The sequence below is a fragment of the Vulpes lagopus genome, chromosome 2 (genome assembly GCF_018345385.1).
Source record: "Vulpes lagopus strain Blue_001 chromosome 2, ASM1834538v1, whole genome shotgun sequence".
Classification (NCBI taxonomy): domain Eukaryota; kingdom Metazoa; phylum Chordata; class Mammalia; order Carnivora; family Canidae; genus Vulpes; species Vulpes lagopus.
This window is the reverse complement of record NC_054825.1, coordinates 172,498,015-172,521,735: the sequence shown is the minus strand read 5'-3', so window position 1 is coordinate 172,521,735 and position 23,721 is coordinate 172,498,015. Positions and strand designations below refer to the sequence as shown.

Below are 23,721 nucleotides of genomic sequence, written 5' to 3'. Positions count from 1 at the left end.
TTTCATTTTTAGGCAATAATTGGTGTGCTTTATTTAAAAAACATTAGGCAGCCCTGGTGGCTCAGTGGTTTAGTGCCACCTTCAGTCCAGGGCGTGATCCTGGAGACCCGGGATCGAGTCCCACTTTGGGCTCCCTGCATGGCACCTGCTTCTCCCTCTGCCTCTCTCTCTCTCTCCCTGTGTCTCTTATGAATAAATAAATAAAATCTTAAAAAAAAAAATTTCCTTACCCAAAGTCGAGAAGATATTCAACTAGATTTTTTTTACCAGTGTTTTAAGTTTTATTTTTAACATAAAACTCTTCATCTATATGGTTTTATTTTTGTGTATTTTTGAAGGTCAGATTTCATCTTTTCGCCAAATAAAATACCAAATTCTCCTGTTCCACTGATTCAACTGTTCCTTCTTTCCTCACTGGCCCGATATGCTTTCTCCATCTGTATTGGAATGAATGGTGGCCTAGATATATCACATACTTTTTTTTTTTTTTTTTAGAGAAAGAGCACACGTGAGCAGGGACAGGGGCAGAAGGAGAGGGAGAGAGAGAATCTCAAGCAGGCTCTGCACCACGTGGGGAACCCTATGGAGGGCCAATCCCATGACCCTGAGATCTTGACTGGAGCCAAAATCAAGCATCGGAAGCCCAACTGACTGAGCCACCCAGGTACTCCCCACATTCACTGATTTTAAGATTAAGATGTTAATTTTTATTCAAATTGTTCTATAAATTCAATGTAGTCCCAATAAAAATTTCAGCACAATTTTTGTGGAAACTGGCAGGCTAATTCCAAAATATGTACAGAAATGCAAAGGATCTATGTAACTAAGGAAATGTGAAGAAGCTGAAAGATTTATATTCCCAGATATCAAGACTGTGCTAAAGTCACAGTAAAGAAGACTGTGGTTTAGTGCAAAGATAAGTTAGGTAGATCAATGGAACAGAATTGTTCTATCAGTAGAAGAGAATAGTCCAGAAACAGCCTAAGTATACTTAGATACCTAGTTTATGACAAAGAAGCCACTGAAATTCAATGGTTAAAGAATGGTCTTTTCAATGCACAGTGCTAAGTCAACTGGATATGCATGTGAGGAAAAAAATGAACCTTGATCCTTAGTTCAAATTATACATAGTAATTCAAACTCGATAATAGACCTATATGTATAAGGTATATGTATATGTATAAGGTAAACATAAAATCTCTAGAAGAAGCCATAGGGAAAGACCTTAATGATACTGGCACAGGCAAAAGTTTTTATTAAAGATTTTATTACTTACTTATTTATTTACTTATTTATTTATTTATTTGAGAGAGAGAGAGAGAGAAAGAGACAGAGAGAGAGAGCGCATAAGAGAGTAAGCATGAGCAAAAGGACGGGCAAAGGATGAGGGAGAAGCAGATTCCCTGTGGAGCAGGAAGCCCACCACAGGGTTTGATCCAAGGACTCTCAGATTATGACCTGAGCCAAAGGCAGATGCTTAACTGACTGAGTCCCCCAGAAGCCCTGCTATAGGCAAAGATTTTTAAAATTGGACACAAAAAGCACTAACCATAAAAGAAAATATATTGATAAATTAGATGCCACTAAGATTTAAGAAATCCTATTCATCAAGAGATACCATTAAGTAAAAAAGTCAAGCTACTAGAAGATAATGCATAGATCTGACAAAGGATATGCATCCAGAACATATATCCACAGATTAATACAGATGAGCCAATAAATATATGGGCAATAGACTATAATATGCACTTCACAAATGAAGATCTCTAAATGGCCAACAATATATAAAAAGGTATTCCACACTAATAGTTATCAGAAAAATGCAGTAAGTTATCACTATATTCATAAGTATCTTTTTGCTATTGTTTTCATCAAAAAGTATTCAAACAGGGTCCATGCATTGCATTTAATTTTTGTTCCTCAAGTCTTTCTTAATCAAGAATAGTCCTCTTCATGCCATTGCCTTAACGAATCAGTATGTCAGCTGTATTAAAGAAAATACATTTGGGACTTGCCTGATTGCTTCTTTTTGGCATTACTTATTTTTCTCTACATTTTATGTATAATATTAAATGAAATGTTTGATTCGATTTCTTAAATTATTGGCTCTGTCTTTATGTAACATCAATTAGCACATAGTATTTAATTGTCCTACTTTGAGGCTGAGATTGACCAGTGATGAAACTGATCTTTCCACTTTAAAGTTGAATTTTATATAGGGTGACACTTTCGTATCCTAAAAACATCATTTTCTCAATCACCCTTTATTTAGGTTTTAGCATACACTGATGTTTACTGCTTGAATCAGTTATTTTATTGAGGTTGTAAAATATTGAATTTTCTAATTCTAGTGTTCTTCTTACAATTATGAATTAGAATTATTCTGTATAGATCTTTTCCTTATACGTTGTTGTTTGATACCTCTATTAGGACTATCTGGCACTATGAAATAGAATTCATATGGAGAAAGTAGAATATATTTTTTAATTATGTTTTCAATATAAGGAGTTGCTACCACTACCACTAGTGGCCAAACATGACTTCTGATTTCTTGCAGCATTATTTGATCATAAGGATTTTTACAGATTGCTGTATTTCAATCCTCTGTAGTCATTTCTCTTTTCCTTGTTAAAATTATCTTCTCTTTGATCAGTGAAAGTCCTTGCAAGTTAACTCCAATGTCTTTTTGAATGACCCCAACAGTCTTTGATAACTTTGTTTTCTGATACACTGAGAGGTCCTATGCTTTTTGTAACAGATGTCTGGTTTAGCTGCAATGTGATGAATGCAGTTTAAGATATCATTTACTGATATTTGGTTGATACTTTTTTTTTTATTGAAGTATAATTAACATACAGTGTTATGTTAGTTTCAAATGTACAATAAGATTCAACAATTCTATACATTCCTTAGTACTCATCATAACTATACTCTTAATCCTTTTTATTTATTTCACCCTTTCTCCCACCCACCTTTCTTCTGGTAACCACGTTTGTTCTCTGTTCTCTGAAGAGTCTGTGTTTTGGTATGTTTGGTTTTTTTCTTCCTTTGTCTGGTTTCTTAAATTACACAAGTGAAATTGATACTTTATGGTCAACTTCCATAAATGCTTCATGTTTCCTTGGAAAGAAGGTGTATTTTGAAGTGGTCAGCTGCATGTTCTAGGTATTTCCCAATAGGTCACATTTGTTAATTATGCTGCTCAAATTATCTTAAGTCTAATCATCTTTGTCTGCTTGATCAGTCAGTGAGACAGATTGTAGTCTTCCATCACTATAGTCATTTTACCTCTATCTCCTCTCTTTACTCTCAGGATTTTACTCCATACCACTTAAACTACTCATCAAGTTCACCAATGACATTGCTAAATAACTCACTGTCAGTTTCTCAGTCTTGTCTTTACTTGACCAATTAACAAAATTCATTAAAATTAATTTTCTCTTTTTAAAAACACTTTCTTCACTTTGCTTTCAGAACATTACCCTCTGGGTTTTTGTCCTAATTCCTTGGCTCTACTTTCTTGTCTCCTGTGCTTCCTCTTTATTTCTCTGACCTCTAAATGCTGGAGTTCCTCCAAAAAGTCAGTCATTACATTTCTTCTCATCCAGCTCACTGGCTTTAAGTACAATGAATATTCTAACAACTCATGAAAGTGTATCTATTCATACTTCTCCCGTGGATTCTAGATCCATTTATCTACTGTCTAGTATATTCCTGTGCTTGGAAATCTAGGCAACTTTCTGGCATCTAGACTCCCAAAACAGCTCATCCTGCAGCTCTTCCAACTCAAGAGATGGACATTGCATCTTTCAAGTTGATCAGGCCAAAAATCTTGGCTATAGCTTTACTTCTTCTCTTCTTTTTAATATTTATGTATTAATTTATTTATGATAGACATGGAGAGAGAGGCAGAGACACAGGAGGAGGGAGAAGCAGGCTCCATTGCCTGCTTAGATCGAGCCCGACGCGGGACTTGATCCCGGGACTCCAGAATCGCGCCCTGGGCCAAAGGCAGGCGCTAAACTGCTGAGCCACCCAGGGATCCCTTCTTCTAATGAGCCTTCTAATGAGCCCAACAGTCTTTGATAACTTTGTTTTCTGATACACTGAGAGGTCCTATGTTTTTTGTAACAAATGTCTGGTTTAGCTGCAATGTGATGAATGCAGTTTAAGATATCATTTACTGATATTGAACCTATCAGCCAAGTCTTTACAGCTCTACCTTGAAAGTATCTCAAGAAATTTGCTACTTCTAGTATTGAGAAGTTGATGTATTATCAACCATTATCACCCAGATTCAAGTGAATATTACCTCAAGCCTTTTGATTGGTATCTGTGCTTCCACACTTCCTCCTCTAATCTCTATTATTATTAGGTCCTTTAAGACAATTCCTTTAAAATGTAAGTCAGATTGTGTCAATTCTTTGCTTAAAGCCTTCCAATGGTTTTCCTTTTTTTTTTTTTTTTTTTTTTACAAAACCTAAATTCCTTCCTAAACTCATCTTCAAGGTACTTAATCTGGCGCTCAATCTCTTTCTAAACTTCATCACTTACTACTGTCTTCTTTACTTTACTTTGACCATAGTGTCCTACTCCTTACCACTTCTTGAATATGTCTGGCATGGTCTTATTGCAGGGTCTTTGTGGTTGTTGTTGTTTTTAAGATTTTATTTACTTGAGAGAAAGAGAGAGAGCACAGAGGGGGAGGGAGAAGCAGAATCCTGGTGGAGCAGAGAGCCTGATGCAGGGCTGGATCCTAGGATTTCAGGATCACAACCTGAGCTGAAGGAAGACATTTAACTGACTGAGCCACCCAGGCACCCTAATCATTGCAGGGTCTTTGAAGTTTCTATTCTGTATAGTTAAGTGTTCTTTATCCAAATTCCTCCATGACTCATTCCCTTACTTCCTTTGCTCAAACGTCATCTTCTAGTTCCACTTTTAGTAGTGGAAAGCTACCTTATTTCAGACTGACTAATAAAAGATAATAAACTCTTGACTACATCTATTCTGCACACACACATACACATGCACACGTGCATGCACCATGTGAAGGCATCAGGGAATACCAGAAACAGACAAAAAACTGAAGGGGAGTTGACCTTTGAAAAAAAAGTATACTGTGAGACATTAGTATTTATACAGATTATCACATACTGGTACTTCCCAGCCTCTGTGGCATAGGGTAGCTAAAAGCAAGTAAAAAGCCACAATCTTATTGGCTTGAGAAGTGGGAGGATGAAGTTGGAGGCTGCTAGTTTAAAAAAAGAGTTAAATCCCAGAAAGGAGGGAGCTACAGAGGGAAGATTCAACGTTTACATAAAAATTTGGCCCAAATCTTTGATGCCTGAACCTTACAAATTTATGTAAATTCCAAAGAATCTTTAGAAATAAATAGCTAAAAGACGGAAGAGCAGATATTTCAGCTACTGCTGAAAATCAGGGGACAGAGATTGGATTTTAAATCCAGCCAAGTTAAAACTATTTATAGGACAAAAGTAAACATTCTCCAGAAAATTATAACAAAATTGAGAATCTCTGAAACATATCATTCACAATGTTCAGTACACAATCAAAATTACTACATAAGCAAAAATATAAGAAAGATGAGAAAGAGTCAAGAGAAAGTTATCAATAGAGAATGACTTAAGTAACTCAGATATTGGCATTACAAAATAGAGTATTTGTAAACTTGTATATGTGCATGTGTGTTAAAATATAAAAGAACATGAAGCTTAACATTTTGACAATTTTTATGTGTACAATTAAGTGGTCATAAATACATACATAATGCTATATAATCACCATTACTACTTTCTCATCTGCAACAGAACCAATTTACTCATTAAACAAACTCCATTTCTTCCTCCACACCCCAGTAATCTCAATCTATTCTACTTTCTCTATGAATTTGCCTAGTTTAGTTACTTCATATAAGTGGAATCATACAATTTTTGTTCATAGAAGAACATAAAAGTCTGGGTTGATTCATTTAGCATATTGTTTCCAAGATTTATTTACATTTTGTATGAGTCAGAATTTCTTTCTTTTGTATGACTGAATAATATTCCATTGTATGTATATCTCACATTTTGTTTATCCATTTATCCATTACTGGACAGTTGGACTGTTTCCATTTTTTGGCTATTCTGAATATGCTGCTATGAACACTGGTGTACAAGGATCAATTTGAGCCCCTGGTTTCGATTCTTCTGGATGTCTACTTAGGTACAGAAATGCAGAATCATATGGTAATTATAGGTTTAACTTATTAAGGAACTGCCAAACTGTCTTCCTCAGCAGCTGTACAATTTTACTTTCCAACCAACAATGCACAAGGTTTCCAATTTCTTTCTTTTTTTTTTTTTTTTAGGTTTCCAATTTCTGCACATCCTCATCAAACACAGGTTTTGTTACGTAGATAACACATGAATTTTGAAAACTATTTTTGAAAATAAAAGTCTACAAAAATTAGATGTGTTGGCAAAATTGGACTTAGCATAAAACCTATTAAAGAAGACGCTATGAAATGACAATACTCATTTAGATACTTAAGTTTTGGTAAATTGTTTTCATGAAAATCCGTCCCTGCAATTTACAAATACAATAAATCACTGTCAAGCTTTAAAAAAAGCTAATAAAAGTCAAAATTGATACAGTCATGTTTGTATATCACAGCTGTAGTTTGAGTTGTTTTGTGAAATCACCTTCAAACAAATATAGTTACCATTCAAACATTCATTGTTAAAGTTCCCTTTTGATCAACAGCCCCAACTCTAATCTCCTTTTAAAGAAGGCACTAATGGTTTTCTGTATATCAAGTAATATTGTAGAGATACTGGGATAAAACATTACCTTAAGTAAGGGTTGGTTCATATATTATTATAAGGAATGAGATCCTTTTAGAACTCTGTTATTACTGCTCAGGATCTGAGACTACTACCACTTCCAACCAAAATGAGATAGGTCATATAAATCAAGGGTTGTGAAAGGAATAAAATGATCTGTAGATTAAGAGCGAAGCTTTGTTACAAAATTTCTTATGACCATCTCAAGAAAATAAAACCTATCTCATTTCAAAATGTTGTAATGATTAACAATGATATTAATGTCTATCCTGGTTGTATGGAAACTTACAGGTCAAGAAAACTGATCTCACCTAGTCAATTTCTCAGGAAAATCTTATTCTCTACACAATGACTCTAAATATATTACCTACTAGTTAGCTATGAATCTAACACAACTATTGTCAAATAATAAGAGACATACTGAGAGAGTAGGGATCATTAATAGACTATGATGCCCTAAAATGGCAAATAATACTTGATTTATCACACTGCCATCTGATTTTCAAATTTTTAATAATTACATATATACTTAAACCTAAGACATAATTGGTTAGATGAGTCACAATTTTAGAAATGTTAAAATGTGAAAAAAAGCATCATAAGATTGATAAAGTATACTAATTTCATATTATATAGTAAATAGGACTATCACTTCTAATTATTAATTTTCGGGAAATATTTTGGATAAAATGGTTCAACATCTGATATGGCATATGGATCCATCATAATATTTTTTTCTATGGGCACAGGTATCCCCTAGTCCACAAATTTTGAAAAATAACTACATAAACACCATTAAGACAAGACATCCATATTGCCACTGTGTATCATTAACTTTAAATTTTATTTTATATGCTATCAATCTTTTTTAAGGCATAAAAATTACAAATAAAGCTAAAAGCCCCCTCTGATCAACACCCTCAATCCTAATCTCTTGGCAGAGACAATACTAACAATAATTTGGTATGTAGTACCCTTCTAGTCCATCTTAAATACATACATATTTCAATAATAAAAACAATACTATTCTTTATGATTTAATTCCAACTTACATGAATGTCATTATACAATGTTTCATTTGGGGATCTTGATTTTTTTCACTCTATACTGTTTTACACAACTACCCATGTTGCAAAGTACAGATCTGGTCTATTATTTTTAACTACTGTATACTATTCCATTATTTGACTATATCACGTTATTTATCCATTACCCCATCAATATTTAGCTTGTTTTCAATTCATATATATATTTCTTATGGGATTTGTGAATTTCTTTAGAATGAATATACAGAAATTGAAAGGCAGGGTCCTTTTGTTTTTTAAAAAATGCTTCCCTGCCTCAAGGTGAGACATCATTTTTGTATTTCCTTCCAAGAACTTCAGTTTGGTTTTTTACATTCCAGTGTTCAAATCCTTTGGAATTCTGTTTCTTTATACATTGTAAGATTGCATGTAGTTTTTTTCCCCTCAAAATGGAGAACCAAATCCTCCAATGAATTTTATTGGCTGTCATTTCCCTACTGATTCATGATATCATGTCTAATATGCACCACATTCATGTATAATCATTTATTTATTTCTAGGCATTCTATCCTGTAAAATCTGTTTATTTAACTATCCATGCTCTAATACCACAGACTACTTAATGACCATTAACTTTTGTGTAGTATATGGTAAAAGATGTGTCCTCTCTGTTCTTTTTCAAAACTGTCTCAGAAATCCAGGGACTTCCATTTCACATGAATTTTAGAATCATTTTGTAAATATCCTAGAAGATTCTTGTTAGATGTTTGGAACTATATTAGGTCTATAGATTAATTCAAAGAGAACTGACATTTTTATGATTGGGGCTTTCCATCTCCATATATGATATCTCTCTTGATTTATTCAAGTCTTACGCCCTTCAATGAAGTTTTACAATTTTTCCATAAAGATTTTCATCTTTTTGTTTGGACCAATATGTTTCAAAAGTAAAGCATAAGTTGAATTTAAGAAAAGGCCTTCCCTCATTTAGTATACTCGGCGTTTCTCACCTGTATGCCCTCTCTTATGTATTGAAAGGGATGCTCTTTGAGAGAATGCTTTCCCACATTCATTACATTCAAAAGGTTTCTCACCAGTATGACTTCTCATATGTATAATAAGTAATGAGCATTGAGAGAAGGCTTTTCCACATTTATTACATTCGTAAGGTTTCTCCCCTGTATGACTTCTTACATGAAGAGTAAGAGATGAGATTCGAGAGAAGGCTTTACCACATTCATTACATTTAAACGGTTTCTCTCCAGTATGAATTTTTTCATGTTCAAGGAGATTTTGTCTCTGACTGAAAGCTTTTCCACATTGATTACAATGATAGGGTTTTTCTCCAGTATGAATTTTCTCATGTTCAGTGAGATTTGATTTCTGACTAAAGGCTTTCCCACATACTGTACATGCATAAGGTTTCTCACCAGTATGAATTCTCTGGTGTCTAATGAGGTTTGACATCTGAATAAAAGCTTTCCCACATTCATTACATTCATATGGTTTCTCTCCAGTATGGATTTTCTGATGTGTAATAAGATTTTCTTTCCTGCTGAAGGCTTTTCCACACTCGTTACATTCATAGGGTTTCTCAGCTGTATGATTTCTCATATGTACAGTAAGGGATGAACTTTGAGAAAATGCTTTCCCACATTCACTACATACATAGGGTTTCTCACCTGTATGACTTCTCATATGTATAATAAACACTGAGCATTGAGAGAAGGCTTTTCCACATTTATTACATTTATAAGGTTTCTCCCCTGTGTGACTTCTCATGTGTAGAGTAACAGATGACATTCGAGAAAAGGCTCTACCACATTCATTACACGCATAAGGTTTCTCCCCAGTATGAATTTTCTCATGCTCAATAAGATTTTGCTTCTGGCTGAAGGATTTTCCACATTCTTTACATTCATAGGGTTTTTCTCCAGTATGAATTCTCTCATGTTCAATGAGATTTGATTTCTGACTGAAGGCTTTCCAACAATCTTTACATGCATAAGGTTTCTCCCCTGTATGAATTCTCTGGTGTCTAATAAGGTTTGACATCTGAATGAAAGCTTTTCCACATTCATTACACTTATATGGTTTTTCCCCAGTATGAATTTTTTGATGTGTAATAAGATTTTCTTTCCTGCTGAAGGCTTTTCCACATTCCTTACATTCATAGGGTTTTTCTCCAGCATGAATTCTCTCATGTCTGATGAGGTCAAATTTATGACTGAAGTCTTGTCCACACTGATTACACTTAAAGGGAGTTAGAACATGGGATGAGCAATGGTAAAATGGCTTCCCATACTTACTATATTCATAATTTTTCTCTCTTATACAGTCCTTCTCATAACTAAGTAAATCTAAATTATGTTCCAAACCCTTATCAAGTGAGTCACATTCATAGAAGTTTTGTCTTGAAGTAAGAATATCTGAGCTCAAAGGAAATATTTTTGTAACTCTTTTACATTCAATGACATTTTCCTTAATGAGAGTTTTCTTGGAGATAGATGTGACTTTCCTCACAAGAGTTTCCTGTTGCTTCTTGATCTGTTCATCAACTTCCCAAACTTCTAAAATGGAGGACCAAAAATGATTACTTTTGAATTTTTCTGCTACTACACTATTAATAACATTCAGAAATTTGCTACTATTTGATTTTGATCAATAGTACTTTTGCATTTTTCAGCTACTACACTATTAATAACATTCAGAAATTTGCTACTATTTGGATTTGATCTTTTATGTTGATTCTAGTCTCCTAATATGAAAGAAATCCAAACTGCAAATTACCCTAGTTTCTAAGTTGTAAGATGTTAACTACTACAGAAATGGAGAGAAAACTGACATTGATAGGCCTAAGTAGCTTTGATTGCTTTTAAAGTATGCTTATATTAGACAGAAATAAGTAACATGAACAGAATAAGTAAAATGAAAGGGTGACTATATAAAGGACTGGATAGAGTCTCAAAATGACCAGAGGATAATACTAACATTTGTGGTTAAACACAGTGTCACAACTTAGGAAAGTGGATTGAATGTATGTATTTCTCCTCCCCCCTGAAATTCCATTAAAATGACAGTAAAAAAAAAAAAAAAAAAAAAGAGTTAAACTCACAAGAACAAAGGAAACAGGAGCGTAAAGAGGATGTAAAAGATATTTCAACAAAAGAATGGAGATGAAAGGCAATATAAAGAACTGTTAATTAATGGCACAGCTAAGAAGTTAAAGTAGTAAAAAGATGCGAATGTCAAGCAACAAAGTGATTTGGCTTCAAAACACTAGAAAAGCTAACAAATTAGAGGATTTTGGTACTCAAAAGATAGAGATGCCTGAAAAGGATTAAAGTCTGAATAGGGAACAGTTACACTCCCCGAGGCAAGTATTATTATTAAGTACATCTTTCCAACTTCATACTATGTTTTTCCATCCTGCAAAGGGTGCATTCTATTTCCTAGACACGCATGCATGCAGGGTTCTGAATGTGATTTAGATTGGTCATACAATATTTTAATTCAGAAACAAAATTAGAAATAAAGTGGGCATTTTACCTAAATACTATAACAAAAGTGGTAGGGTTCTAAAGCTTATGGCTATAGAGGCTTTTTCCTGGTTCAATCAGAAGCAATTTTTTTTCTTAAGATTTTATTTGAGAAAGAGAGAGAGCGAGAGAGAGCATGTGGCAGGAAGGGACAGAGGAAGAGAGAGAAGTAAACTCCCTGCTGAGGAAGGAGCCCAACATGGGGCTCAATCCCAGGGCCCCAAGATCATCATTTATTTGAGAGAGAGGGGGAGAGAGGGAAAGGAAGAGAGAGAGAGAGAGAGCAGGAGAAGGGGCAGAGGGAGAAGCAGACTCCCCATTGAGCAGGGAGCCCAACATGGGGATCAATCTCAGGATGCTGAGATCATGACCTGAGCTGAAGGCAGTCACATAACTGATTTAGCCAGGCACCCCTCTTTTTTTTTTTTTTAAAGTAAGCTCTACTCCCAACATGGGGCTCAAACTCACAACCCTGAGATCAAAAGTTGCATGCTCCACCAAGTGAGCCAGCCAGGTGCCCCATCAGAAGCAAATTCTTGATCGTAGTGGGGAAAGGAACTCACTTAGCAGCTCATTTTTCTGATATGACTTTGAGACTCATTCCCAAAAGCTTATCCTATAGTTGGTCCTTCAGTCTTCCTAGAGGTTCTTTAGGACATCTAATACTTTCATATAAATTAGCTGCTAATAAGCTCTTTTCTCCGTAACTGAATCTTTGCCAATACCTATACTCCTCTCACACAACCCACATAGTAAGTGGCCATGTATTCACCACCTGAGCAGGAAAAGGAAGACTTACTCTCTAGAGAAAATGAACTATAAAGGCTCTAGACTTAGGAACAAGTGAAGTAGATGTAAAGGAAGCCTCATACTAAAACACTAGGAATTATGTAAACTTGTCTATATTGAATGGTAAGACTTCCAGTCCCTTTCTGTTGCTTGTCCCTCATGAATGTTGGCATTTACCTTCAGGTAGGAGACAAGAAGATTAAAAACAATAGACCCACAGAACTGAAATTCTAGAATTGGCATTTACAATGCCACAAAAAATTGCTAGGTTCTACTCAAAAAGCAACAAAAACTTGTTAGAAGATTTTTAGAATTTTCTTTTTATCCTTTCATGCATGAAAATAAGTAAAACTAATGACACTGATGAATCCCCTATTTAAACGAACATTTGAGAGTCTCATTAAAATTAAAAATATATAGGAAACAAAGCAAACAGAAAAATTAGGCATTACAAATTAGGAATGACAAAAAAATATAAGGCTATGTAATTAATAGTCACTTCTTGGCACAGTAACATAGTCTATCAACTAAGTGAAACAAAGTAAGCAGTGAAAACCAAATCAGTCAAAAATTGTGATATATTCAAAGAAAAAGAAAAGGGGAAGTAGTGGTGGTGAAGAGTACTAAACCTCATTTTTCGTTAGTATCAACTTAATAATTAGAAATTACCAAACAGCAGCATATTCAGAGAAGACTAACTTCCATCTTATCCCTAAGACATTGATTCCTCCACTGCCTGACAGATAAGCATTTTTATTAATTTTGGAGTTTTTTTTTTAATAGTATCTTATTTTTTTTTAATTTTTATTTATTTATGATAGTCACAGAGAGAGAGAGAGAGAGGCAGAGACACAGGCAGAGGGAGAAGCAGGCTCCATGCACCGGGAGCCCGACGTGGGATTCGATCCCGGGTCTCCAGGATCGCGCCCTGGGCCAAAGGCAGGCGCCAAACCGCTGCGCCACCCAGGGATCCCCTGGAGTTATTCTTATATTCTCTTAAAATATATATATTAAATATATATCCATACACATATGCCTCTCCTACTCTTTATTTAAAAAGTAGCATATTCTAAATGCTGCTCTGAACATTGATTTTTTTCCACTTATATATCCTTTTTTTTTTTTTTTTTTTTTTTTTTTTTAAATTTTTATTTATTTATGATAGTCACAGAGAGATAGAGAGAGAGGCAGAGACACAGGCAGAGGGAGAAGCAGGCTCCATGCACCGGGAGCCCGACGTGGGATTCGATCCTGGGTCTCCAGGATCGCGCCCTGGGCCAAAGGCAGGCGCCAAACCGCTGCGCCACCCAGGGATCCCAATTCCACTTATATATCCTGAATGAAAGCATGACATCTCAGACTTTTTTGTAGTTTTGACATTGGAATCATGTGTATGTTTTACTTAACAACAACAACAAAAAATTATATCAAAAAAGGAAGAAGAAAGCCAAATATAACTCTTAAAAATTGAAAACAAATGGAAATGAGTAAATCTACCTATGAAGTTAGGGCCATAATCACTTCAAGTGACTTTAAACACAGTAGAGTTTGACTATATCCTAATGGAGAAAAAAAAAAAAAAAGCACACAACCAAAAAAATCTTAAACTATATTCAGTAGTCTTTTTCTTTTTTTAAGATTTATTTATTAATTTGTGTGTGAAAGAGAGTGAGCAAGCATGCAAGCTCATGTGCACAGTGGAAGGCAAAGGGAAAGGGAGAGAGAATCTCAAGCAGATTCCACACTGAGTGTGGAGCCCATGCAGGGCTCACTATCACCATCCTGAGATCACACCTGAGCTGAAACCAAAAGTTAGTCACTTAACTTACTGTGCCACCCAGTAATCTTTTTCATTATTAGTAATGTTGGTATTTTTGTTAATATGGTATACACACATACACATATACACATATATAAAGAGAAAGAGAGACAGATGAATTTGGGCCCCCAAATTGGACATTTGGCAATGTATGAAAGATCTGGAAACATTTTTGGCTGTCACAACTTAGGAAAGTGGAAGGAAAGGGGACTGGTGCTCCTAGCACCTAATAAGAAGTCACAGAGGCTGCTAAACATTTTACACCCTACATAAACATCCTACAACGTACAGGATAGTCCCCTACACCAAAGAATCATCTGGGCTCAAGCAATGCCAAGGTGGAGAAATATATATAGATTAAGCAAATAAATATTTTAATGCAATAAGGAACCAAGATTTTCAGTATAAGAGATACAAAACAAAACAAAAAAGGTAAGTAACAACTCTGCACTTTTTAATTTGAATTGGATGTATCAGTATAAATACATGTATTTTTTTCTTTCTAAAAAGTGTATTTTCCTAGTTTTGTCCACTTACAATTTCTTTTTTTTTTTTTTTAATATTTTATTTATTTGTTCATGGGAGACACAGAGAGAGAGAGAGGCAGAGACACAGGCAGAGGGAGAAGGCGGCTTCATGCAGGGGAGCCCGATGGGGGACTCGATCCCGGGTCTCCAGGATCACACCCTGGTTGCAGGCGGCGCCAAACCGCTGTGCCACTGGGGCTGCCCACTTACAATTTCTATAGGCAATGATAACCTAGTACTAATGAGCAACTATTATGCCCAGATTGTGGTTTCCAAATCATTTCCCACTAAAGGAGATAGGGTTTCTAGAGCAATAGTTATTTTATGTCTGGAGCAGGAAATTTATAAAATTAACCAAAGAATCCTCTGGCTAATGATATGACCATTTGAGCTTTAAAATAAATACTATATATTTGTTAACAATATGAGCTGATTAATAATATATATAAAAATGTTTAAAATATATAAATTTAAAAAATAAAATATATAAATTATGTTAAAATATATAAACACATTCTTTTAAATGTCTTTCTATATATATTATTTATATGCACTGAATAATATAGTATTTATTTTGATGCTCATTATATAAATTTATAATGATTTAACTTGGCAAACTGGAGATTGCTAGGACACCAATCATTATTCTCAAAGTTTTTGAGTGGCTTGGTCAGTTAAGTGTCTGATTCTTGGTCTCAGCTCAGGTCTTGATCTCAGGGTCCTGAGTTCAAGTCCCTACTTAAAAAGAAAAAGTTTTAAAGGAAAGGAGTCAAGTATTTCTCTTTCCTGACCTGTAATAACTGTATGTCAGGGTGATCAAATAGTTACTGACAGAGTTCTTTTATTTTTAAAAAAATTTTTTTTTAAATTTATTTATGATAGTCACACACAGAGAGAGAGAGAGAGAGAGAGAGGCGGAGACACAGGCAGAGGGAGAAGCAGGCCCCATGCACTGGGAGCCCGACGTGGGACTCGATCCCGGGTCTCCAGGATCGTGCCCTGGGCCAAAGGCAAGCACCAAACCGCTGCACCACCCAGGGATCCCTTTTTTTTTTTTTTTTTTTTTTTTTAAGTAATCTCTACACCCCATGCAGGACTTGGACTCACAACTCTAAGATCAAGAGTTGTACAGTCCACTGACTGAGGCAACCAGGCACCCCTAGAATTCATATTTATGGGAGAAGTAAAGCTAATAAAAGCAGAAGGAATCTCTAATAAAATAATAGATCTAGCCAAAGATTATCAATGGCTGCTAAAAGCCTTAAGTGAAAGTTTTTTTTTTTTTAATAAATTTTTATTTATTTATGATAGTCACACACAGAGAGAGAGAAAGAGGCAGAGACACAGGCAGAAGGAGAAGCAGGCTCCATGCACCGGGAGCCCGACGTGGGACTCGATCCCGGGACTCCAGGATCGCGCCCTGGGCCAAAGGCAGGCGCCAAACCACTGCGCCACCCAGGGATCCCCCCTTAAGTGAAAGTTAATATGAATCTTCAAAATTAATGGATCCTGATTCAGAACACATGAATTTATTCACCAATCTTTTTTTTTATTTTTTTTTAAGATTTTATTAATTTATCCATGAGAGATAGAGAGAGAGAGGCAGAGACAGGCAGAAGGAGAAGCAGGCTCCATGCAGGGAGCCCGACGTGGGACTCAATCCCAGGACTCCAGAATCACACCCTGGACTGAAGGCAGGCACTCAACTGCTGAGCCATCCAGGGATCCCCCTACCAATCTCTTTTTTTTTAAGGTTTTATTTGTTTTGAGAGAGAAAAGAGCAAGACTGGGGGGAAGGGCAGAGGGAAAGGAGAATCTCAAGCAGACTCCATGCTGAGTGCAGAGCCTGACATGTGGCTCAATCCCACGAATTTGGGATCATAACCTGAGGTGAAATCAAGTCAAATGCTGAACTGACTGAGCCTCTATTCATCAATCTCAATATAAAAGTGAGATAAACCAATCTGATAAAGTGCAATATGACGTACACAGCTCCATCAACAAAGTATCCTTGCCAAAGAACTGAACTTGAATACAATAAGGCCAGGTTATAGGGAAAATGGGATATAGGAGTATGTAAAACAACATGAGGAAGCAAACTGCCAAATCCTGTATGTGAGACATTCTAGAGCAGGGGTTGGCAAAAAATAGCAATAGATTATTTTTGTGCAGCCTGTGAGCCAGGAACGTTTTTTACATTTTTAAAGGGTGTTGAGAGAAAATATAAGACAGAGACCTTATCTAGCCCACAAAGCCTATTTATTATCTGGCTTTCTAAAGAGAAAAACTGCTGACCTTTATTCTAAAAGACAAATGGCCTGGATTCTATACCAATAAAATGTGGGGGGCAAAATGGGTTGCGGGCAAGGGGGGGAGGAGAACCTCTTATGAATTAAAACTAAGAGATATATCAACCAAATGCAATGTGCTAATCTTTATCTAGATCCTGATTCAAATAAATGAACCATAAAAATATATTCTTGAGACAATCAAGGAAATAGGAACAGAACTAAATATCAGATGAGAGTAAGAAATTATTATTAATGTTATTAGGTGTGATAATAATATTGTGGTTATTTAAATAAATTTTGCTTGTTAGAGATATATACAATAGTATTTAAAGATGAAATGTAAAATAGTTCACAAACTAAACCAAAACGAAACTGGGGGAGACAGATAAACAAATCTGGCAAAATGCTGAACACTGTTGAAGCTAAGTATGAAGATTCCATATATTCTATTTTTGTCTATGTTTGAAAATGACTATGATAAACATTGTTAAAGTATATTTATTTAGAAATAAAGGTCAATGCTAAAAGAAATAGCTAAGTAAATTGAAATGAAAATAATTCCCTAAATGAGGTAAAATGTGAGGTTAGAAGAAGGGACTGTCATAAGCCTTGTATTTCTATGTTTTTAAAAAGCAAGTACATGTATTACTTTGAGAAAAATTAAAAATACATATTAAAAAGGAAAGAAATAATATAAATGGAAAATAATAACAGTAGTATTAGGTTATAGAAGCAAACTGTAACCCAAATTTTCATTACTTTCACCAAGATTAACTGTAATATGATCCTAGGAAGTTTAGATCTTACCCATTCTGCAGACGAGAGGCAAATTATCTTTATAAAGTTTTAATTCCCTTATTTCTGTATAAAAACACTTGAAGCTTAGGCTGTCCAAACTAAATCCAGCCCCAAACTGGTAATAACGATGGAGACAGCTTTAAATTTGCATCTAATTGCCAGTCATTCTCTCTTTTTTTTTTTTTTTTTTAAGATTTTATTCATTTATTCATGAGAGACACAGAGAGAGAGAGACAGGCAGAGAGACACAGGCAGAGGGAGAAGCAGGCTCCATGCAGGGAGCCTGACGTGGGACTCGATCCCAGGTCTCCAGGATCACGCCCTGGGCTGAAGGCGGCGCTAAACCGCAGAGCCACCCGGAGTGCCCTTAATTGTAAGTCATTCTCATAAGTGCATAAAAAACAAGGCATATAAATATCCAATGATCACAAGGCAAGCCATCTTTGTTTAAGATATGATTCACTGCATTGTTCTAATAGCAGGTACTATCAGTTTATCCTATGTTCATTTCTAGACACTAAAACTACCCTTATCAGCAAATTCAGTTGTGTTTTGCTTTTGTTCTTTCTTCATGGCTGACATACTGTTACCTAAAATAATAATATTCTTCTCTACATCATTAGCTCTATAATGGTTTCTCTAGATTCAACCCCAGGTAACTTAAAATTCACATAATTAGACACTTTTTAATCTTTATATTCAGTTTTCTTCTAAGTCCCTGCCTATAAACAACCGTTGTATTGTAATCTGAGTGCCAACATACATAAGGCAAAACTACAGCTTCAGTGATTTAAAAAAGAGAAAAAAAACTTAAAATAAATTTAAAAATAAAAAAGGGAAAAAATTGAACTAAATTGCCCATAAAATTTTATAAATACAAAAGAGGGCATGAAGGTTAGCAAACTTCAGACTTCTCTGACTCATGTAGATAACCCAACCTCCATTTCACTTATCCTTTAAAGTCTACCCTTTTCCAATCAGGCTATGCTTCAAGTTTTGCCCCATGAACATGTCATACTAATTTTACTCTCCAAACTTTTATGATTTGGTTTTCTTTTAATGTTATGTTTTTCTCATTTTTACTTATTTATTTTATTAAAAAATATTTTTAGAAAGAGTGCACACACATGCAAGTGGGGGCAGAGGGAGAGAGAGAGAGAGAGAGAGAATCTTAAGCAGGCTCCACACCTAGTGCAGAGCCCAACAAAGGGCTCAATGTGGGGCTCCACCTCACAACTCTGAGATCATGACCTGAGCCAAAATCAAGAGTTTGACACTTAACCACTGAGCCACCGAGGCACCCCTGTTCTCATTTTTAAAATAAATCTAAAGAATCTACAAATCTCACAGGAAAACAACTTTAATACCAAGGTCGCTTAAAAATTTTTTCCAAAAACTTTCTCTATCTTGTTATTCCTTTTATAATCCTCCTCTTAAAATTTTTAAGGTATTTTCTGTCTGATTCCCTTATTTGCTAAAAAACACTTCATATGCAATTTAAGATTTCAACAATATCTCATGTGACTCTGCCCTTTTTAACCTGACCTGAATAAATCCTCTACATTTACTTTGAAGGTCTTGAAATAAATATTTTATTTATTTATTAAAGATTTATTCTTATTTATTTGAGAGAGAGTGAGCACATGAGCAAGGGGAGGGGCAGAGGGAGAGAGAATCCCATGCAGACTCCTTGCTAATTGTGAGTCCCATGCGGGACCCTGAGACCATGACCAGAGATGAAATTAAGAGGCAGACACTCAACCAACTGAGCCTCTCAGGCGCCCAAAATAAATATTTAAAACAGCAAAAGCAGTAAGAAAAAAAAAAAAATCTCTCCAAATATAGCTCTATACCAATCAATTCATGAGTCATTACATGAAGAATAAGATAGCCCTACTTTTGGTGGATTAAGTCTCAGAAATCAAATATATAACCAGTATGTTTTAAGACTCCAAATCACTGTGGTAGACATAAAGTAGAAAGTTAAGTCAAAAATGGAGGTCGATCTATAATGGCTATGAGTGGTGGGGAGCATTTATTAGAAATTGAGTTCCAAGTTAAATAACAGAACCAGAATAGGTAAGAACCCTCATAATTAAAGGCAAAGATGTGAAGAGTTTCACAACACTAGAGACATTAAATGTTGCCACTCCTGTAGTTAAATACTGACTAAAAGGCAAGAACACACCTATGTCATATAGGCACATAAAGGAAAAAGGATCTTTATGTAATTCAGAATGGCTCTGGATAATGTCCAGTGAGGGCTGAGAAAAGAAGTCACATAAAAGACATTTCCTAAAGGAACAGGAAACAAACAATAAAGAGGAGCTAAGGAGATAACAATCTTTTAGAGAGGAGCAAAAAGAAAGACATTTCCAAGAAGGGTGATCCATGGGATAAAATATAGCAGAGGAACTTCCTGTTTCAATATGGTCAAATTAAACATCTCTGTCTCCTCTCCTCTCTCTGCAAATATGAAGAAGAACAAAAAGAAAATATATCTTCAGGGAAACTAAAAGGCAGCTAAACTCCAACTCCAGAAAATAAAGACAGAGCAGGGGATAGATCGGACCAGGTAGGAAAGAAACATGGAGAATGTGGCTGTTCTCTCCTATCTCAGACAGAAAGCTGAATAGTAACAGAGTTTCCTCCAAACAGGAGGCACACTCTATGGGCAGAATGAATTAGTTATTTTTTGCAACAGTGGGATCCAGATGTGTTGGGACTGGTAGCAGGAACATAATGGTCTTCATCTGGCCATATGAAATGGTAGGGAAAACAAAGCTAAATAAGAAGATGCAGTCATTATTCTTATATAAGCAATCTGTTCGCATAGCAGAATAGAAGAGATACTGTATGCTAGAGGAAGCATGCAACTAATAATCTTTGATTCAGAAAGAGTGAAGGGCAAACCAATGCTCAGTACAAAAACTTGAATGAGGGATCCCTGGGTGGTGCAGCGGTTTGGCGCCTGCCTTTGGCCCAGGGCGTGATCCTGGAGACCCGGGATCGAATCCCACGTCGGGCTCCTGGTGCATGGAGCCTGCTTCTCCCTCTGCCTGTGTCTCTGCCTCTCTCTCCCTCTCTCTGTGACTATCATAAGTAAAAAAAAAGGGGATCCCTGGGTGGCACAGCGGTTTGGCGCCTGCCTTTGGCCCAGGGCGCGATCCTGGAGACCCGGGATCGAATCCCACGTCGGGCTCCCGGTGCATGGAGCCTGCTTCTCCCTCTGCCTGTGTTTCTGCCTTTCTCTCTCTCTCTCTCTCTCTCTCTCTCTCTCTCTGTGCGACTATCATAAATAAATAAATAAAAATTAAAAAAAAAAATAAGTAAAAAAAAAACAAAAAAAAACTTGAATGATAAAGGAGGCTGGTAAGAGTGACAAGGGCTTCCTATTTACTCAGAGCATTTTTCTGGACAATCTTCAATACTCTTCTGTAAATAGTGGGTCCAGCAAGAAATAACCTCATTTAAAGATGAGTGACAATGATTGTAAAAGGAATCTGCATCAGCTCTATATAATAATGCTAATTAGAACCAAAAAACATGAATATACAAGTTGAAATGAAAAACTGATACTGACTGATCAAGAGACCACAAAAGTTCTAAAGATTTAAGGAAAAAGAAACCCAAGGGCCTTGAAGGCAAACAAATCAAATAATCTATGAGGGGAACCAATCAGGCTTCAGATGTCTCCATGAAATAGTCAAAGCCAGGAGACAGCAGAGAATTATCTAAAGTCTTCAGAGAACTGTCTACCAAAAAAGTACGGCTCAAGAATTTTACACACAGCCAACTATTAACCAAATAATAAAGGGTAAGAAATATTTTCTTATGTGCAAAAACTCAAGGACTCTAGTTTCCACTAAATTTATAAATTCCATGAGGACAGGACTTTATTTTGTACACTGGAACATGCTAATGCCCCAAGCAGTATTTTACCTTTATTGTTAGAACTATAAATTTGGTCTTTATTGTTACAACTATAATCTACAAGATATAAAAAGATAAATGATAAATCTTTCTTTTATATCTTCCACTTGATCGTTGATGTATATATAAAAGCTACTGATTTTTATTTGTTAACTTGATATCCTGCCATCTCATTGGATTCTTTTACTATTTGTTATACCTTTTCAGTTGATTCTCTTGTGTTTTTCAGGAATACAATTTTACCTTAAACTAAAGATGAATTTATAGATTCCTTTCCAATGACAAACTGAAAGCACAGTGATGAAAGCACCGGGATAATGTATAGTACTGATTTTTTTCTCTTATCTAATCCTTAGGTATAAACTTAATATACAAAAGCTATAAAGGGAAAAGTTGGAAAGCATTTCTGAAGGATACAAAGTAGATATGAACAAAGACAGAGCAAGTTCTTTAATAGAAAATCTCAACATTCTAAAGATGTCAAATCTATGAAAGTTTATGGAATTAACTTTCAAAATGGAAAGAAACTGAAACAAAATCTAAGTGTGAAACAAACAGACTTTTAAATTATTACACATCTGTGAAATACTGAATGAACAAGGAAAAAAAACTAAAACTACAATCACAAAGGAAAAAGAGAGTTTAAGGATCACAGAGGAACAATAATCCTGAAAGTGAGGCTTTAAACAAATTAAAGAAGGTTGGCATCCTGAAATCAGATGGAACTACCAGCCCCTTAAAATTTGGAAAAGGAGATAGTTCCAGTATAGGAACAATATAGTATTTGGAAAGGTCATAATAATCCAATCCATTCATACCATTTGTCCCCTTAGAACACTACAGCCTTTAAGAAAATTTTGGAAAATGTGAAATGGTATCAACCACATGAACAATTGTCCTGTGGCTTTCTCATTCAGAGCTGCTTTTTACTTATTCACCTGGACAGTGCCTCCCAAGCATTTCTTCCTCTATCACCCATGGCTCCTCTTCTTGCTCCAACTTGAAGATCACATCTGGTTTGGTGACTTGATAACCTATTATAGGAAACAGCAAAGAACTTGGATGTCAATGCTGAAGACAACCATCGACACCTTGGGCTGAGTCTTAGTGGCTTGAGGGCCCATGAAGGATGAGGACAAAGGAATTTCCAAAGTGAGACAAAGTAATCAGGCTTTACCCTGAATATGAATACACAGAATCATGTGAAGAAAAGGAAGGCTAAATTCACCTGGCAAGTTAAAGTCTTCATACACTTCAAAAATGGAAAGGAATTCCATGAAAAATTGCAAAGCTACCCTTACCCACTGTGACTAGGTTGCTGTAGTTCTCTAGCATCACATCCCGGTACAAGTTCCTCTGAGCAGGTTTCATGTGCTGCCATTCCTCCTGGGTGAGGTCCACAGCCACATCCTTAAATGTCACTGTCTCCTGTAAAAACCAATACTAATTAATATGAAGTCATCAAACTTAGATGCAGTGGTCAAAATATGTAAGAACTATGTAGCTAGTATTCAGGGATCAGAGTTCATTAAGAACCATATATTTAGTCTTCATGTTTACCTAATCTTGTACTACACTGTGAAAGAAAACAAATCATTGTAGAAATAAGCTGTAAGATGCTGACTTTTAACTTAGCAAACTTAAGCATTCGTCATCTATTATACAGGAAACTGAAGACAGTGGTCACTGATTTGTACTGGTTTGTGACAGAATTGAAAGAGTTAGACATGACTCACAGGTAACTGTCTCAGAACCTATCCAAGTGACTGTGTGGCCTAGTGAGAAAGGGAACATGGAGAAAGTTGGGATGGAAGAGAAATAAGGCAGGAGGAATGAGGAGAGATATGAAAATCTGAATGTGCAAAATTTGAAATTTCTATAGAACTTCCAGATGGAAATATCCAATATGCAGTTAGAGGTATGAAGAAAGATAAGAATTAGCCATCAACCTAATATTGACAGCTGAATCCATGGCTGAAGGATAGGAGTAATTGTAGAAAACATACATAGTAAGTAAAGGGCCAAGGACAGAATCAAAAGTCAAGCATCAAAGAAAGGGACTCAGGTTTTTGTTTCTTGTTTATTTATAATTAGAGGATGAGAAATGACAGCAATGTAACAGAGGCCAAGAAACAAATGATAAATTTCTGGA

The 23,721-nt window shown here is 35.6% G+C and overlaps 1 protein-coding gene across 8 annotated transcripts in view; it reads right to left on the bottom strand.

Moving 5' to 3' along the window:
- ZNF568 (zinc finger protein 568) overlaps nt 1-23,721 on the bottom strand; it is an 82,798-nt gene that overhangs the window by 32,803 nt on the left and 26,274 nt on the right. For all 8 annotated transcript variants that reach the window (XM_041745846.1, XM_041745852.1, XM_041745850.1 and 5 more), the window contains 2 exons: nt 22,871-22,997; nt 22,508-22,603 (listed from right to left, as the gene is read on the bottom strand). In XM_041745846.1, the coding sequence (XP_041601780.1) occupies nt 22,508-22,603; nt 22,871-22,997 (223 nt within the window). The remainder of the gene's footprint in view (nt 1-22,507; nt 22,604-22,870; nt 22,998-23,721) is intronic.